At 35.4% G+C, this 19,831-nt stretch overlaps 1 protein-coding gene across 1 annotated transcript in view; it reads right to left on the bottom strand.

The window, feature by feature from the left end:
* LOC129217337 (CCR4-NOT transcription complex subunit 11-like) overlaps nucleotides 1–18,445 on the bottom strand; it is a 48,485-nt gene extending 30,040 nt beyond the window's left edge. The window contains 2 exon segments of the mRNA XM_054851621.1: nucleotides 3,295–3,400; nucleotides 18,405–18,445. Of these exon segments, the coding sequence (XP_054707596.1) occupies nucleotides 3,295–3,400; nucleotides 18,405–18,442 (144 nt within the window). The 5' untranslated portion in view covers nucleotides 18,443–18,445.
* Between the last annotated feature and the right edge of the window lie 1,386 nt (nucleotides 18,446–19,831).

Raw genomic sequence — 19,831 nt, 5'->3', positions numbered from 1 at the left:
CTAATTATTTGGCAATTTATCTTCTTACTGATTTTAAGAATTTTTGATTGGTTGTTTTCCTTCTTTAAGAATGACTGGACAACCGAGCCTCACTTGGCTTTAAAAGAATTATTTTTTGTCAACTGGTGTTTTTTTAAGGTTCAATACTTTTCCAAATATACTTGAAAAGCTTCACTTTAACGAAATATTAAGCACTCAACCTTCTTATAACACTAAAGTACCAAACAAAGAAGATTATGAATGTAATTAAATCATCATTTTGCTTTAAACTATCTGATACATTTGTTTCCATTATACAATTTCCCTGTCAGTAATTAAAATATTTTGACCTTGGAGCCAGTTTTGCTATGGTGAAATCGGTTTTTAACCGAATACTTCCTTTCATACTATGATGCGTTTCACTATTTTATTCCAATCGAGATTTTCTTTTTGAATGAGTACTTTTAGTGTAGTTGGTCACTTTACGCCAGAAAATGCTGCATACAGCATGATATCCATCAAAACTGATTGTCCACAAACCGTTCCAACAAATGATAACAACTGTCTTAACAAAACATAAACAGTCTCAAGACATACATTTCTTCGAAATAAAATTTAGATGCGTGATTTAAAAAACATGTTAAACTATTTGAAGTGTAAAAAGAAAATAAATAAATAAAATAAAATAGGACGGTCAAGATAGTTAAACTTAAAAAAGAAAAAAGTCTTACATCGACTTACATAATGCTTTTGAATTTGTTTTCAGCCAAGTGTGTTTGAAATTAGCCAAAGAAGCCAATATCAGCCAAACCTGGTAACCCTAAGCAAATTTAAAATTTTAAAGTGAGAAGAGACAAATTTTCATTGGTATGGCTGCAAATCGTCTGCCTGATGCGTCAATTCACAGTTTACATCAAGGCTTAACTTAATTAGACTTTATATTAAAAAACTTTTTTGTAAAAAATTGCATTTTTACAGAAAAAACACTGATGTAGATGAACTTAGAATGCAAAACTACAATTAAATCCAAAATTTCATCCAAATCGTTAGAGCCGTTTTCGAGATCCGAAATATAAATATATCAATACATACCCAGAAGAATTGCTCGTTTAAAGATATAAGATTATTTTGACGGGAAATTTTATAGTATTTTTATTCCTCTAATTGAAGTGTCATTGTTGAACACACCTCACTGGACATAACTTTTATTTCAGAGGTAGACCGTGAAAAGCCTTGCGATGCAGCTAGTATTTAATAAAACAATGACAAGAAGCAATATTTCTAATAGGTTTATGTTTTGAAGGTAGGTTTTATTACTTTTTAAAATGCATACTGAACTTAAACATTAAATTTTGGAATATTCTGATAAGAAAATTGGCTGATTATCGACTAATTAGCAAAAGATAACTGGATGAGTACTGATTAATTATAATGATAACTATTTTTAATGCAAACTTTTAAAATTATAATGTTATTATTATTATTTTTTAATTTATAATTTCCATTTCTCATAATTAATTTTGTTTGTCTACTTCTGTGATTGAATGCTTTTTTATCATCATGTTCTTTAAAAAAATAATATTCAAATATTTTATTCAAACTCTGCTAGTAGTTGAATAAAGTAGTTGAATACTTTATTCAACTATGAGCCAATTTTCATATTATTGTTAGAAAAATTACATTTTGTTAACTAGACAGGAACATTCAAGTAATTAGATAGATGCTCATAATAAATACAAAATTCTAATTTAGCAGCTTTTTTTTTATTATTATTATAAACCCAAGGGCTTTTACATTCTGTTTTTCTATTCTTTTATAAAAATCATAAGACACTATCAAAGGCAGACTCATTATTTCAAATTTTTCTAGGGAGAAGGAAGGGACAATTTGTAACTCAATACAAATACAATTCTGACAACCAGCAACAGACTCTGGGCCCAGCTAGGCTGGTCCTAGTCAGTTCATTTATAAGTCCCCAATGAAGATTAATAGCCCTTTTAAAGCTATCTTCCCCCTTGCTCATTACTGCCTCTTTTGGTAAGCTGTTCAAAGTGCCCATGACTCTAGACCTCAAAATTCAGAAAAGTTTCAAGTGGTCCATGGCCACTAGACTCAAAAAACTTGGTGGCCACCAGTTTTACCGAGTTTCGAAAACAGCGCTCTAGTACAAGAGGGGGGGGGGGGCGGTAAATTTGTATTTTTTATTAAAAATTCTTGATGGGAACTAAAAAATATTATGAAAGTTATGCTATAGGAATGCTAACAAAAAATATAAATTATATTAATCATGGAAATATAAGATGCATTGGGTGAAGGTTGGGGGCTCCTGAAACAAATAGTTCATCCCACCCATTTTTAAATATCATAAAAATAATAATAATAATAATAATTAAACCAGAAATAAAGTAATTCCCTTGAGGGACATAGCATGGTTGGTCAATTTTCCCGAATTATAAGCCCCGAAATGTAAGTGCAGGCTATCTTTGATGACGCTAAAGAAAGGAATGAAGTTCGAGTCTGCATCTCGGTAACTTTTTGAAATTGAAGTTACAAAAAGGCAATTTCAGACCATCTTTGGTGATGATAGGAGAAGGAGTTTGGAGACCTTCCTTCAAAACATTTTCAAAATTGAAGACTTAATGATGCGATTGTTTCCTAGCGATTATAGACAACTCAGGTTGTGTTGGTGGAAATAATGGATTCAGTGACTTTCTTTCGATAATTTTTCGAAAGTGAGGCTCCAAAAAGAGCAATTTTAGACTATGTTCTATGATGTTAGAGGGAACGGGTTTTGAAACTTTCTCCCAAAATAATTACAAAATTGAAGTTCTGAAACGTAATTTTAAAACTCCTCTTTCAAAGGAAAAGGAAAGAAATAGGTTTGGGTACCTCCTTGGATAAATCTCTAAATTTTATTTGCTTTTGATAAAAATGATGTGGCAATCCAGCCCCCCCCCCTTTCCAAAATATATAAATTAGATATGCAGTGAGAAGTAAGTTAACAGATCAACCGCCCCCTCCTTGAGAAACTTCTATGTATCCGGCCTTGCTATGATGATGATTAACTTAAAACAGAATTTCTGATCACTATTGAGAAAATAACAAGAGTTTAAATAGGCCTACTGGCTACTGGTAAACCCAAACTTTCTGGAATTCAAACAGGAATAATCCCTAAAGGGTTCAAATTTCTGAGGTTTCATTCTAATACAATAATTTTTTGTTTCAAACATTATCCAAAGCACTATGTATTTTAGTCACATTTGTAAACAAAATAGCTTCTGTTTATGGCATCAATAGAAAAAAAAAACACTTTACCAGAGATGAACCAACTCGATAATGGTCTTGTTTGTTGAAACTGTGATGAAAGCTTGATGCAACATTTTCAAATGGACGTTGCCCTAGACCTTCTTCCTCTAAGACACTAAATTGGAATTTTTTAAATTACTTTAAATGAGAGCATAATCATTTACTCAGACAAAAGTTTAATATGAAAACTTTTCAAAAATGAAGGAAAACAAAACAAAAGAAAATTAAATTATAACCCACAAAATCAGTAATGAAAAATAATTTGCTACAGTGCCCAAAGAACTTATTGCTCAATTTTAATTTTACACAATTTTCAGAACACAGAGTTGTAAAAAATACATATTGTTCAATAATAAGGTACAAATTATTACAATAATGTTCAAATTATGACAACTTTGAGGATTGATTTTTGACTTAATTGTGTGTGGAAAAGGAGCAACTTCCATAGAACTGTGCTTGTGCTAACAGGGTACTTCTAAAACAAAACTAAAATAAAGATACAGCCTACTAGATTTATTAATTTAAAGCAAAAATGACACATTAGAAGTTAATGAAAAAAATTATATGTACAAATATTATTTTCTTTCATTCTTTATCAAATGAAAGAGTATAAAAAAAAAGTTCCCAAAATCATGCTAAAATACTAGACATATTATGATGAACAGATCTAGATATATTAGATAAATGTATAAAGGCTGTTTGCAGAAACTTTTCTAAGTTTGCAGACAAGTTTGAAATTTTTAAAACAAATTTTTGTAAAAAATCTTTTTTTTTGCAACAGTCCTTTTAATTTTGAGGTGTTTCTAATTAATAATCCTGAAAAACAATTGAAGTTCCACCCAGAATGAAATGAGATTTCCACTGTCAAAAAAAAGAATGAATTAAAACTATAGAATGTAAATAAAAATAAATAATATAGTCAGAGCCAGTCATTTTATTTACAACTCTACAACTCTGGTTAATTCACTTTGAGGCAGGGGCGCTGACTTGCAAAAATTATTGGGGGTGCTGGACGTCACCGGTGGTCCAGGAGGTATGTAATCCCGCGGAACCCCTCCCCCCTCTTTTTCCAAAAAAAAAAAAGTTCAGATTTTTCAACCTTGAAAATGCCAATTTACATATTTTCTGGTGTATATGATTTATACAAACAAACATTATGTGGCATGGCGTTTTCAAAGTCAATCTAAGAATTGGTATACAAATTTTCTGGTTCAATTACATCATGTCAATTGCCTTCTGTGAGGTACATTTTTACAGTTCTATTTTGGGGTTGTATAGAGCCGTGGCTAGGCATTGATATAAGGTAGGGCACTTGACTTGCATGGATGGGCACTCTCAGTGGCTCTGACCTACAAACAATATTGGTAGAGGGAGGGGGCATACCACGGGTCTAACTCCGGGAAAATTCCTAAATAGGAGATGAGAAAGGTAAGTTTTACAATTGTTTAAGCATTTTCGATTAATACATTATCAACATTAGAATCTCGAAATCTCTTCTTGCTATCTTGACCCATGTTTTGGCTTTGAAAAATGAAAAAAAAAAAAAAGAAAAAGAAAAAAATACGTATGTTTCGTAAAAAAGTTAATTTAATCTATAGTATAATAATTTTGTTTTTACACTATTACAGAACAGTGAATCTGTAAAAAGATTGAAATTATGTTTAAATAACTCTTAAACAATCATTAAAAAAATAAAGAATAAATTATTGCTGTTGCACTTTGATTAATAAGTGAAATAGCTAATTTTAACTTGCTTTGAATAACGCTCAGAGTTCATTAAATAAAAATAATTACTCCAAAAATAATTTGTTTAATATCTTTATCTTTACTAATAATAAAGCTCAAAGTCTCTCTGTCTGGATATTGGGATCTCTGTGATGCGCCTAAACCGTTCGGCCGATTTTCACGAAATTTGACACAAAATTTGTTTGTAGCATGGGAGTGTGCACTTCAAAACGATTTTTCGAAAAATTGATGTATTTCTTTTTCTATTACAATTTTAAGAACATTTTACCCAACAAATTATCATAACGTGCTATAGAAAATTACGAAATTATCATAACGAGGAACCGTAACAAAGGCGAGCAAATGGACATAGCGAATTGCCGAGAAGTTCATTATTCATTATTTATAAATGTACAGGCGAACCAAACGACCTTTTAATTTATGACAACGGGCAAAGCCATGCGGGTACCACTAGTAGTTAATAAAGTTAATATAGTAGGTAACTAGATGCATTGCCCGGTTCACCTTGAAAATACAAACTGTGTCAAGTGACGCATATTCAGCAATCAGGCTTAAATAAATAAATAAATAAAAACATCATGCAAAATTTCTCTCCCAAACATTGACGACAGATATCAAAATACTTTTAAGAAATTAAATTGAGAAAGATGGACTTAAAAAGCGTAACCATGGAAACACAAAATAAAATAAGTTTAAGGAATTAAAATGTGAAAGAAAATGGTTAACAATTTGAATGGAAATGAGATTTTTTGAGCTTGGTATGAAAGGCTTGTACCTTTTTATCCTTTCGAGATAGAAGCTCAGATTTTCGACCAAAGGTCGAAATGGATCTGGAGCAAAAAATGCTGCTTTTTCCAATGGTGTCAAAAAGAAAATTGTGGGACAATTCCTTCACTTTTTATTGATACTGTAACGGATCCGGTGCGACTTCCAACTTTCTTGAAAGGACGACACAGTTCTTGATTAAGAATACAGGAAATTTATTTGCACTATGTACAGGGAAGATCGTCAACAACTGCTAAATTAATCATCAGCAATTAAGCATATATCACACAACACCATAAACTCAACGGTTACACAGCGAAATGCCTCGCAATAAACAGAGCTAATACACTCTCAGTACAAATTCTCAATCGAAACTAAACTTTTTATCATGCATAACGGCCTTTTTATACACACCGAAAGAGATCTCTCAACTATTCCAGAAAATGCTACACTGTTCCACACTGTCTTATTTCTTTTCATTCAGAAATCTTATCAATAAAAAAATAGGGGTCCATATACTTCAGCCGAATGTATAGGGGATGTATATTCATTACGGGAAACTATTTACAGGTTACGTTACTACAATAATTACTATTTACAGAGTTTGTAACATTGCCCCCTTCCTAAGGACTGCACGTCCTGGCCAGTAAAATCCCCAGAAAGGGTGCCAAACTTCTATCACAAGTTCACAAATACACACATTAAATAATAACCAATAATGCATAGGAAACACAATAATAACAAGAAACATTACTAAACATTAAAAGCAAAAAAAATTATCTATAACTTTTAGGTTATCAACCATGGTTGTTTACGTAATACTCATGAACTATGGCATTAGTATGGGGCTAACCGATCATAATGTACAACCCTAAGTTTTGCATTACGTGATTTTTGGATCCTCACTACGACGTCATTAAGTCGGTTAAGGACTTTGTAGGGTCCATCCCAATGCGACTGCAATTTGGGTGAAAGACCTTTCTGTCGGATGGGATTCCATAAGCAAACCTTGTCGCCTTCGTTGAATTCATGTCCAGTAGACCTTGTGTCGTATCGGGTCTTCATCTTCTCTGCCGCGATGCTGATTCCCTCAAGTCGCAGGGTTGGGTTTTTTGCCGGCAAAAAGGTATTTTTGCCGGGACAGTGGAAAAAACCATGGCAAAAACGGAAAAAAAACCGCAAAAATGGAAAAATGGGCAAAACCTAATCGCAAATAAAGTAGCATTATATTGTTAATCAAGAAATAGTGACAATATAATATAAATAATGCACTTTAATATTTTAGTTATGTCTCTCCATGTTACTTCTAATTTATAAGGTGAAAAATAAATAAAAAAGAAATGTTGGGATTGCAAAACTTAAGATTTTAAATATTTGCTAGAATAATTTCTTCAGAATGAGCCAATTCCTTCAATGCTAAAACAAAGAATGTTTACTTAAGTTTAGTAAATTAATAATAACATTGAATTAATAATAAGATTTTAATTAATCACTTTTTTTTATCCCACTAATATTTTTAAGCTATTTAATTAATAACAGAATATTTACTTGAATATAGAAAAATATTAACTTTTTCTCACTAAAGAAATAATGCATTTACATGCAGTACAGTAAAGATTTAGGCACACTAGTCGCAACTCTTCAAATGTGTCCTGCAAGTTCTGCTGTCATAGAGAGATATTTCTCAAATTTTTCTTTTGTACAATCAAAAATACGAAACCGTTTGTCAGTTGTTTCTCTCACGAAACTAGTTTATTGCTATGCCATGCTTAAACAACAAATAGGTTTTGATGAAGATGGTATCTAGACTATGATGATTTAAGTCATATTTCAATCTAAAGAAATGTGTATTTTGCTTTTTTGCTTATTAATTACTTTTATTTTTTTTATTTTATAGTTGAATCTTGATTAAGTATACTTTATATAGATATTTAGTATTCTGTAAAAAATGCTATAATAAGCAAGCTGAATTACATTTTCATTGTAAGTTAATTATTTGTCTTAGATGTTACAAACTGTAATTTTATGTTAATGTTTAAAAATTTAGAAGTAAAAATGCTCCATAACTTTAAAAGTAAGTTAACCCTTAAATTTTTTTAAACTATAAAAATAAATAAATTAAAATTTTATCAAAATCTTTTCATGCTTTTACTTTTATATAAAAGGAAAACTGTCCGTAAGTTGTTAACACAAAATCTATTTTTGCCATTTTGGCAAAAACTGGCAAAAACCTATTTTTGCCAGGCGGTAAAAACCATGGTTTTTTCCGCTCCCGGCAAAAACTTGCCAACCCTGTCACGTGCGAAGTTATGAACGTCTTCCAACCGGGCCTGGAGATCCTGGATGTACTCCTCAGGCGATGAAGGCGCATCCGGAGGACGACCGAAGACGAGATCACAAGGTAGCCGAAGCTCTCGTCCGAAGAGCATCTGAGATGGGGCGTATCCGGTAGTCTCGTGGACAGCACTGCGGTAGGCCAGCAGGAACAAAGGTAGCTTCTTGTCCCAATCCTGTTGATTTCTGGATACCATAAGCGAGAGATTATTCAGGATTGTGCGGTTAAATCTCTCCACCATGCCGTCCGATTGTGGGTGTAGTGGTGTTGTCCTAGTTTTCTCAATTCCGAGAATTTGACATAGGCCCTTAAACACAGCAGAGATGAAATTCCTCCCTTGATCGGAATGAATCTGCAAAGGTGTTCCGTATCTCGAGATTCAATGTTGGACTAGAGTCTCTGCTACGGTAGTAGCCTCTTGATCTGGAATGGGATATGCTTCCGGCCATTTGGTGAAGTAGTCGATGGAAACAAGAATGTATTTGTTCCCATAAGCAGTTCTTGGTAGAAGACCCAGGATGTCGATCCCAATTCGTTCGAAAGGAGCTCCAACGTTGTACAGATGTAGCTTCCCTCTGCTTCTTTTCTTCGGTCCTTTACGAGCAACACAGGCGTCACAAGAATGGCACCACTTCTCCACGTCATCCTTCGCCTTGCTCCAGAAGAAGCGTTCCCGAACTTTATTGAGGGTTTTCAAGACACCAAAATGTCCTCCAGTCGCACTACTATGTATTTCTTTCAGAACATCTGAAATCCTTGATCGGGGAAGTAGTAACTGCCACTTAGATGTTTTGCCGTCGTCAGATTCACATTTTCGGTGTAGCACGCCGTTCTGTAAATGGAGCAAGTTCCATAAAGCCCAGTATCTATTTGTTGCAGGACTGAAGATGGAAACGTCCTGCAAGCTAGGTCGCCGACTGTCACTCTCCATGAACTCCAAAATTGGTTTTATGTCAGGGTCTTCAAAGTTGATCTTTTCGAACTTGGTCGTCACTCCATGGATCAGGTTCTGATGATGTTGGAGTCACTGTCACCTGATAGGCAGTAGGGCTAGTCGTTCCATACTGTTTCTCAATTCGGGAACAATAATTACAGTTCTCCGGACAGGGTCTCCTTGATAAAGCGTCTGCATTACCGTGAGACAACCCTTTTCGGTGCTTGATCTCCATGTCATATTCCTGCAGTTGCTGTATCCACCTGGCTATCTGGCCTTCTGGATTCTTGAAGTTCAAAAGCCAAGTTTATGAGGCATGATCTGTCCGAAGCAGAAACTTTCGGCCGTAGAGGTAATGATGAAAGTGTTCTACAGCTTTCACTGTGGCCAGTCACTCCTTTCTGGTGACGCAGTAATTTCGCTCCGACTTTGATAAGCATTTGCGGAACTGATGTGATATACCCCACCCTTGGCGACTTTTTCCTGTTGGTGCCAAGAAAGCTTCGCCAAGAAAACGATGTATGATGATATATGTAATACATCGTTTTTAGCAATGCTTTTTTTAGCGCCAACAGGAAAAAATCAGATAAAAAAACATGATCAAAGCACTTCAGAACACAATATGTATAAAAACAACATAAAACCACAACAAAAAACATCACGAATATACGCTTCCAAAATACCAGAAACTAGAAAGGTTTTGTACACAAAGAACAATTACTAGAAAATATTTAAAATGCTTAAATTGACAAATTACTATAACAGCTCACCAATGAAATATGTACCAATAGAAATAAAAGCTATTTTCCAACATGCATTTCATCGAACAAAAACTTTCCTCATACTCTGCTAAAAAAGAGCAAAGCGATTCAAATCGCGATGTGTAAAGCGGAAAACATCCCAAAAATCCATAACTATTTCAGCCAAAAAAGCGCTTAGTTACTCAAATTTCGATGTATGAAAAGTAGAAATGTCTCAACTAAACATCCTAAACAAAAACAATTCAAAAATACCATACATTTATTTGCTATACAGACATGCCTTTAAAATACCTATTATATTTCACATAAAATAACACCTTTATATTTTTATAAAATGCTGGAGTCAACTTATTTTCAGAAATTCAGTACCTACAGGAGGCACGTTAATAGAATATATCTAAATAATTCGTGGCATTGATAAGAATTAACTTTTAGAACAAAATAAAGGTACTATTTTTGTAAAATTAATTTACATACAATAAAAATAAAGTTAAAAACTACAAGAACCCCTCAAGGGTTTGTAAAAAACAAAGAATTTCGGAAGTGAGAGTTTTTTTTTTGAATTCTATAGAACTTACATTTTTATGGTATAAATCCTCACACTCAGTCCAAAACAAAACATCATATGACAATGGCACGTTACAGATGTACACCACGTTGGAGTTAACTTTTAATTAATGTTCAAGTTTGAAAAAACTGGCATTTTCTAATGTTTTTACTTCAAAACACAACTACTGAATTTAAACCAACATAAAATAAGCTTTCCTGTAAGGTATATTGCACAAAAAAACACGTATCTCTTCTGCGTGAAACCAAGTAAACAAGTTTGAACAAGATTGCCTTCGCATTACCAAACACAGGTTAGTTTCACCAGGGATACCATGCTTAAAAAATTATCGCCTCATTGGCGAGAAAAAAATTTCAATTTTCTGCAAAAAATCAGATGTTGCCAAATGTATATCACATCTGTACCGCATTTGCTCCAGTAAGCGATGACATGTTCATTGCCGTCAATTTCTTGGGATAAAACAGCTCCGATGCCCTCGTGGCTCGCATCAGTGTCTAGGATGAAGTATTTTCCAAGCTGAGGATATGAGAGAAGAGGCGTTGATGTTAAAGCCTCCTTCAGTTGTAGAAATTCATCTTCGCATTCTGTGGATCATTCAAACTTTCGCTTGCTCTCCGTCAGCTTATGCAAAGGTCGTGCAATGTTGGAAAAACCCTTCACAAACTTCCTGTAGTACGTGCAGAGCCCCAGGAAACTTCGCAGCTGATGGATGTTTTCGGGACGACTCCAACTCTTGACCGCAGATACCTTTTCTGGAACGGTTTGTACACCCTCAGAAGAGATGATGTGACCAAGGTAGTTCACTTCCCGGCGGAACAAATTACATTCGGACGGGCTTAACTTCAGATTGGCTTCCTTAAGCTTTTGCAGCACCTTCCTAAGATTTGCCAGATGTTCTTCGAAACTACGTCCCACTATGATTATATCGTCTAAATAGACCAGACAGGATTTGTAGGAGAGTCCTCTTAACACTGTCTCCATAAGACGCTCCAACGTAGCTGGTGCATTGCAGAGGCCGAAGGGCATCACTTTAAACTGCCATAAGCCTTGTCCAGTTGTAAACGCTGTCTTCTCTCGGTCATCAGGGTGTATCTCAACCTGCCAGTAGCCACTCTTCAAGTCCAGGGTCGAAAACCAGTTGTGTCCGGAAAGAGTGTCCAAGGTGTCGTCTATCCGTGGAAGAGGGTAACTGTCTTTCTTGGTGATTTCATTCAGCCGTCGGTAATCGACACAAAATCTAATGGAGCCATCTTTCTTTCGTACCAAGACGATGGGAGAGGCCTAAGGACTGGATGACGGTTCGATTACATCATTCTCCTTCATCTCTTTCAAGGAGGGTTTCAACCTCTTCCTTCTTGGCGAACAGTAGTCGTCTTGGGTGCTGTTTAATAGGGGGGGGGGGGGTATTCTCCAGTGTAAATCCTATGCTGCGTTAAATTCGTACGGCCAACATCTTCCGATATAGATGAAAACAGATGCTTGAAGTCGTCCACCAATTGTTCCGCAGCAGTTCTTTGATCTTTTGATAATGGCGCACTCCCAATTAACTTTGATGTCAAGAACTCAGAAGACAGTCTCGAGGGAATTGATTCTTCTAATGATGCAGTTTACTGGAGTACAAGTTGCTAACACTTCACCTTTCCGGATATTCCTTGGCCTTTCACTCACGTTGGCGACTCTCACAGGAATTACATCCTTAGAAAGGTCCACAAGCGTAGATGCTACCAGCACTCCTTTTGGGTTATTGCTTAAGATGGGATATTCAATGAGTCTAAATCGAAAACTATTGCTTTCTTCAATGGAGCCAGGTATTAATGATTCTGACCTTGAGGGAATCGATAATTCTGTTTGGGCTATTATTTGATGAGCTGACTTAACATCACTTTCTGCAGGGAAAACGGCTATGTCTTCTCTCATTGAGTGCAGCTCATTAGTCTTGAAGTCATACTTCTTTAAAGTCCAATCCGAGAATGAAGGGGTCCGTGGTATCAGCAATGAATGCCGTATGATGGTAAGTGGCATTTCCAAACACAATTTCTAAGTTTACTTTACCTTCAATCTTGATCTGGTCACCTGTCACAATTTGGAGGGTAACGCAGGGCGGCGTCCATAGAATGTCGAGTCCAAATTGACGAGCCACATCTGTTCTAATGATTGTAACATTGGCTCCAGTGTCAATAATCAGATCCCAGGGAAACCCGTTTACATATGCGTAAACAAAAAGTCCATTACTGCCACCACTCGTCGATGAAAGCTGGAAAACTTTAAGATGGGGCTCATTCCAATTTGGCGACCTCCACCCCGCGAGATTGCCATGGCTTAGTTTTCCTGGACCTGAGAGGGAGAGGTGCTCTTCCCTTTGGTTTCTTGGCAAGCTTCACAGTTTCTTCGTAAGTGACCCTCGCCGCCACATTTCCAGCACTTAAGTGGTTGTCGATTTTGGTCCTTGGGAGCCGAAATCCTTTTGAGGGTTCCTGCGATTTCTTTTATTTGCTTTTCAAGTTCAGCAAAGCGTGACGAAACCAGATCAGACTCATCAGTTTTCACGCTGCGGATTGAATGGCGATCCTTGCGGGTTGCTTGTTGGGCAGCTTCAACTTCATTGCATACACAACAGCAGAATTCAGGTCTTTGACATCCACCATCCGTAGAGCTTTCTGGATTTCCGGATCTCAAACCCCGTCGAAGTAGTAGTTGAGTGCCAGGTTGTCTCGAACATCCACAGGACAGTCGCAAAAAGCAAGATGAGACAGTCTCTCGACGTCCGCCGCTAGCTCTTGCAGGGTTTCCCCGGTTTTCTGGAAACGGGACTTCAACTGGAGTCGGCTGAAATCTTTCTGGCACTTCTCACTGAAGCGAAGCTCCAATGCAGATGTGAGGGCGGCGAAATCCAGGTGGCTGTCCGGAAGGGTCTGGAGAATGTCCGCTGCATCACCTCTCAGGGATGCTGCAAGATGACAGGCCTTGGTAACAGAGTCCCATCCATTTGCTTCGGAAACTATCAGGAACTGGGTCTTGTACACTTGCCACGAGGATTTGCCATCAAATGTAGCGAGCTTAATTGATGGTCGTGCAGCTGAAGGTAGAAAATCACCAGCACCGCTTCCAGAGGCCGCCAATATCCTTTCCATATCTTTAAATATCTCTTCTTTAAGTAGATGAAATTTTCTATCTTCTTCTTCAAATTTATTTTCTACAGCATTGAATCGGCTTTCAACGGTATCAAATTTTTCTTCAATAGCATCAACTCGATGCTCTATGTCATTAAATTTATTTTCCATCAGTCTTTACCGATATAAGGTCATTTTGGAACTGATGTGATATACCCCACCCTTGGCGACTTTTTCCTGTTGGCGCCAAGAAAGCGTCGCCAAGAAAATGATGTATGACGACATATGTCATACATCGTTCTTAGCGATGCTTTTTTAGCGCCAACAGGAAAAAATCAGATAAAAAAACATGATCAAAGCACTTCAGAACACAATATATATAAAAACAACATAAAAGCACAACAAAAAAACATCACGAATATATGCTTCAAAAATGTACAGGGTTGGGGTTTTTTGTAAACATATTAAAATACAATGAAATAAATTATTGTGTTAATTACAAGTCGAAATTAATGCATTAATTTTTTTTTTCATCATTTCTCCGGGATACGAGCCCTCGGTCTCATAGTACTTTCGTAATGAGACCTTGGCTCGCCGGCTCTGCCTCGGTCTCATTACGAAAGTACTATGAGACCTCTGGCTCGCCAGAGTTATCCCTCCGACTGTTAATATACATTACAGTCAGAGTATGGTCACAGTTATGTATATTTTCATGGAGACACCCAAGGGTGGCTCCTTCCGTTCAGTGTACAATAATGACACAGTTTTAAGTGAGAAATATGCACCATTATTGTGCAGATTTATTAATAAATTTCCGCATTTTTAAGAGTACAACCGAAAGAACTTTCAATTGTTAACATAAAATTCAGTACCTAAAGGAGGCACGTTAATAGAATGTCTAAATAATTCGTGGCATCGATAAGAATTAACTTTTAGAACAAAATAACCGTACTATTTCTGTAAAATTAATTTACATACAGTAAAAATAAAGTTAAAAACGACAAGAACCCCTCAAGGATTTGTAAAAACAAAGAATTTTGGAAGTGAGAGGTTTTTTTTGAATTCTAAAATAAAGAACTTACCTTTTTATATGGTATAAATATTCACACTCAGTCTAAAACAATACATCATATGACAATGGCACGTTACTGATACACACCACGTTGGAGTTAACTTTTAATTAGTCTTCAAGTTTGAAGAAACTGGCATTTTCTAATGTTTTTACTTCAAAACACAACTACTGAATTTAAACTAACACAAAATAAGCATTCCTGTAAGGTATATTGCACGAAACAACACCACGTATCTCTCCTGCGTGAAACCCAAACAACCCAAGTAAACAAGTTTGAACAGATCTGTAAGATTGCCTTCGGGTTGTTAAACACAGGTTAGTTTGGCCAGGGATGCCATGCATAAAAAATTATCGCCTCATTGGCGAGAAAAATATTTTAATTTTGTGCAAAAAAATCGAATGTCGCCAAATGGGGGGGGGGGTATATCACATCTGTACCGTCATTTTTAATTTCTTTTTGGTTAGAAGTAAAGTCCTTTTTCAGCACCGTTAAATCACTTTTTAATTGGTCTTGATTTGCCAACATACTTGCAGTCAGATCACTTTTTACAACATTGATTGCGTCAAGAAGTTGTTTTAATTGATCATCCATTGGGCAAGTAATCACCATAAAAACAAAGTCTATAAATTCAAACAGTCTTTTATGAAAAAATGTCCAAAGTCACACTTACTCCAAGAAAGTCCAGAAGAAGCCCCACAGTTCTTGATTAAGAATACAGGAAATTTATTTGCACTATGTACAGGGAAGATCGTCAACAACTGCTAAATTAATCATCAGCAATTAAGCAAATATCACACAACACCGTAAACTCAACGGTTACACACGTATTTACTTCCAGATATGAAAAACAACACAGCGAAATGCCTTGCAATAAACAGAGATAATACACTCTCAGTACAAATTCTCAATCGAAACTAAACTTTTTATCATGCATAACGGCCTTTTTATACACACCGAACGAGATCTCCCAACTATTCCAGAAAATGCTACACTGTTCCACACTTTCTTATTTCTTTTCATTCACAAATCTTATCAATAAAAAAATAGGGGACCATATACTTCAGCCGAATGTATAGGGGATGTATATTCAGTACGGGAAACTATTTACAGGTTACGTAACTACAATAATTACTATTTACAGAATTTGTAACAATACGTTTAATGAAGAAAGAAGTGCCTAAATTTCAGCTAAGTCTAAAAATATTCGACCAAAACACGTAAATAACTCCTGCCGTAAATAAGTTAGAGCATCGAAACAAATTGCTTAGAATGCGGAAAACTCCACCTTTTCCAACGATATGTAACATTAATATGTGTAAGTAATTTCTCATCCCCATATTTGGGAATTTACGAGAAAATTGGGCCTAAATTGCAATAAAAAAAGAACTATTCATCGAATTTTTTTCGAACTGGTCTGCAAACCTTTTCAGGAATTACAGGAACAAACGGTGAAAATATCAGTGAAATCGGCTAGGTAGTTCTCGAGTTTTGTGAGTTCAAATACACAGACGCTTTTTGGAGACTTCATTTTATATTATGTAGAGAATAGCTGATTTTTATAGGGTCTTATACTATATATATATATATATATATATATTATAGGGTCAAATACTTCTATATTTTTATAGTATATATTTAAATATACTATAAAAATATAGAAGTATTTGAAAATAACTAATACAGTAAGATAGTAAAACGGTAATAAAACAGTACTAATATTTCGAAATTTTAAATCTAACGTTCTGTATGTAGTTAATTCTCTATTTTACAGATATTTTTAAAATTGCTTTAAATACCATTATTAGGGCTGTCTTTAGAAGGGTGCAAATGTCGACCGTCTGACTAGATTACTGAATTTGAAGTGGCTAACGACTGATCGAATATCCAATTCATCCAAAATATCTCGGTGCTTATGAAGAACAGCCAAGTTGTTCACTCGCTTCTGCCCCATTGTTGATTGGACAGACTTTATCCACAGGTTCGCACACTGGGACAAGTTCTAAGTGCTCACAGCACCGTAACACAATCATTATTCACACCACTCATTTTCAGTTAACCTGTTTTTTAACATAATAATTATTTGTTTTAACTCATTACTGAATGTATTTTACAAGGTACCTAACTATCTTCAAACAAGGAAAATAAAATATACTAAGACAAATTTGTGAGAATAGAAAGCATTAAATACCTAATACTTTTCCTAATTTATTGGGGGGGCTCTGCCCCCTCAAAATTTTTTTGAGGGGGCTCGGGCCTCCTCAGGCTTCATGGAGTCGGCGCCACTGCTTCGAGGTTGCATGGTCCCCGTCCTGACTGGAGCATGTTGTTTTAGCGAGATATATAATTTTTAAAAAATAAAGAAACAAGTGGTTTCCATTTTTGGGGACTGGATCATGACTTTTTTTGCAGTCAATTTCAGTGAAATGGTCTCTCGTTGGTGACTGCTAATCTAGAGCTTCAAATCTTACTCATATTTGATAAAAATCTTTAAAATCTTTCTTGTAACCATTTTATTTCTTATAACATACCGAGATCAAAATATGGTAAAGTACCCAGGTATATAATCATGTGTCGAGTAGATGAAATGGGAAAACGGCTTGCAAATTATCAGAACTATAAAAAAGCCAAGTGCTTGGAATTACTGTGAAATTACAGACAATATGCAGTTATGCATATTTGTGTGATGCATGATAATAACTTTGATGTTGCCGAGGAGTCTCTGATTTGAGCAGCAATTTTTACCATTTATACAGAATCTCTATGTTCCAAAAACTTACACTTGTTCTCTGCTGCTGAACCTTTTATGCCCTGTTTAAAAAAAAATATGAGCTCTAGTTCGTATTTAGTTTGAGTTCTGAATCTAAGTGCTTTTCCTGTGTACTGAAACTCTCCACTACTGTGACTTGTGCTCAAAAAATGAGCTATTTGGGCAAAAATAATGTAACCCTTTTTCTCCAGAAAGTAGCACTTTTGCGTAAAACAGTGGCAATGCCTGGCTCTAAACTTTCTTTTACAAGAATTAATACTTAGCGATATATTCTTTTTATTTAACTTCCTTTCTTTTATTTTGTGAAAATGTGCCTATAATGTAGCAATAGGTCTCACATGTCAATTTTTTAACATGCACACCTTTCAGCATTGTGGCTCATGTCTTCACTGAAAGCCCTGGATGAAGTGATTACTAATTAATTAAAAAGTGGCAATTAAATTATTAAGTGTCTACCAGTCATTGGAAGGTAAAATTTTAATTTTGAAGTCAATTTAAATGACTGGAAAAAAATTAAAAGATTATTAAAAATAAAACTAAAGAAAGGCCTGTAGCAGGGGAAATCTACGGGGGCTCTGAAATAAAAGTTTTCTAGCCCATCTGAAACTATTTTAATTGTTCACTTTCTTTGTCTTCAACATTAATTTTTCGTTTCTTTTTTCCTACGTCATTCTCATGAAATATTTTCAAACGTGTTCTGATCTGAAACTGATATTACTATGACTTTATGCACTTTTAGCTCTTAAAAATAAACGGCATTCTTAATATTGTAAGTCTATCAGGAGGTCTTGTTTGGAAGAGTCCTTAATAAGTTCAGGAATATTATTACATTCGTGATTAAAAATTTCAGACAGATTCCCAATTTAGCCACTAACAAAGAGTTAGACACATAATACATTCGGAAAAAATATAAACACTAGTACTATGTTTTTAACAAACTACACAAAACAAGAAAGTAAACAAGAAATCTAAACTGAAATACTTTGAAAATATAGTTCATAAAATGCATTAGAGCACGATTGATTGTGATTATAAACAGAATAAATAGAAAAAAATATACTTAAGAAGCGAAGACAACTCTTTCATGGAAAGCGACATTTTGATTTCTTCGGTTGAGATGAAGAGCAAACAACTTGTCAATTTTACATTATATTCTGCATTACTTCTTAGAGTACGTTGAGCTTTCTATCATAGGCTTCTTCTCTTCTAATCTACACATTTTCTACTTTGTAAATTTTTCTTTCCATTTTAGAAAGACTTTTCAGAACAGTTTTATTCTTTTTGATATGATCTAAACGAAAAATGATGTATTCAGGGCCGAAATTTCTTCGTTTTAATCGCATTTTACATGCATGCATCTCCGATCCTCATCAAAATATCAGTGAAACTAATTTTCGTTTTAGTTTTCACTTCTTTTTAGTCGAGGTCTGTGTTCTTTTCACTCTCTTCACACAGTTTAAGTCTGTTTAAATGTGCGCATGCTTAGAATGCACACAAGGTTCACTTGTCACTCAATAAAACACGTTTTGTTGGTGCAGCAACGCATTCTTTAACATTGCTTTCAATCAAAATACCCGCAAGTGAAAAAATAGATGGACTGTTTCCGAACCGTGGTAAGGTTCATTAAACATAAAAAAAGGATAGGTGCATTTTCTTCTTATTCTTAAAATTTCAAATGAGTGCAGTTCCCTAATCTCGTTAAAAACACTTTTAAATTTGACGAAGTAGAACTTTTCTAGGAGCGTCGCGGTAGTCTTATGGCTTCGCCTGAAAACTACGTTTTCAAGGGACTCTAGTTTCGCCAACTACTAAGCAGAGAGGTGTGGGGTCGATTCCCGCCTATAGCCCTGGGTGTTCTTCCTATCCTTCATTCCCTCATATAAAGTCCTTTAATATGCCCGGCGCCCAATGTTCCCACAACCCAAAATGCTAGGCGTCCAAAGTTCCCGGCGCCCATTGTTCCTGGTGCCCAAAAAGATCGACTCCCATTTGATGGCGCCCAATCTTCCCATTCCGCAGTTGGTAGGAGACTTGAGCAGCCACTTTGTCTTGCTGAAATACCAGATTGGTAGTCTCAACAAATCCTGCATTAGGATGTAAAGAAAACGATGTCTTGTGGAGTCAAATGGTCGACAACAATGTTTAGTAACGAGAAAAAAGTGGAACGTGAGTGGATCCGCAATGAATATAAACTTTACTGGCATGATTCAAGAAGCAAATAAAGAAGTTTTTCTGCTACAGAGCCAGACGGAGGACCAATAACAACTTCGTGTGGTTTTGGATTCAATGGGCAAACATTTTTAGCAATTTGTAGCCAGGAAATGAATTTGTATGACTATCAGCAAGTAATAGAAGACTTTTTTTTTCTAATGCAGGATTAGCTGGGAGGACAAATCTGTATAATTCAGCAAGACAAAGCGCCTATTCAGGTTTCTAACTCAACATATATATGGTTCAACATAAATAACATCAATCCCAGTAAGCAAA

The sequence above is a fragment of the Uloborus diversus genome, chromosome 2 (assembly GCF_026930045.1).
Source record: "Uloborus diversus isolate 005 chromosome 2, Udiv.v.3.1, whole genome shotgun sequence".
NCBI lineage: Eukaryota > Metazoa > Arthropoda > Arachnida > Araneae > Uloboridae > Uloborus > Uloborus diversus.
Note: the sequence above shows the minus strand (reverse complement) of the source record. Positions and strands in the feature narration are given on the sequence as shown.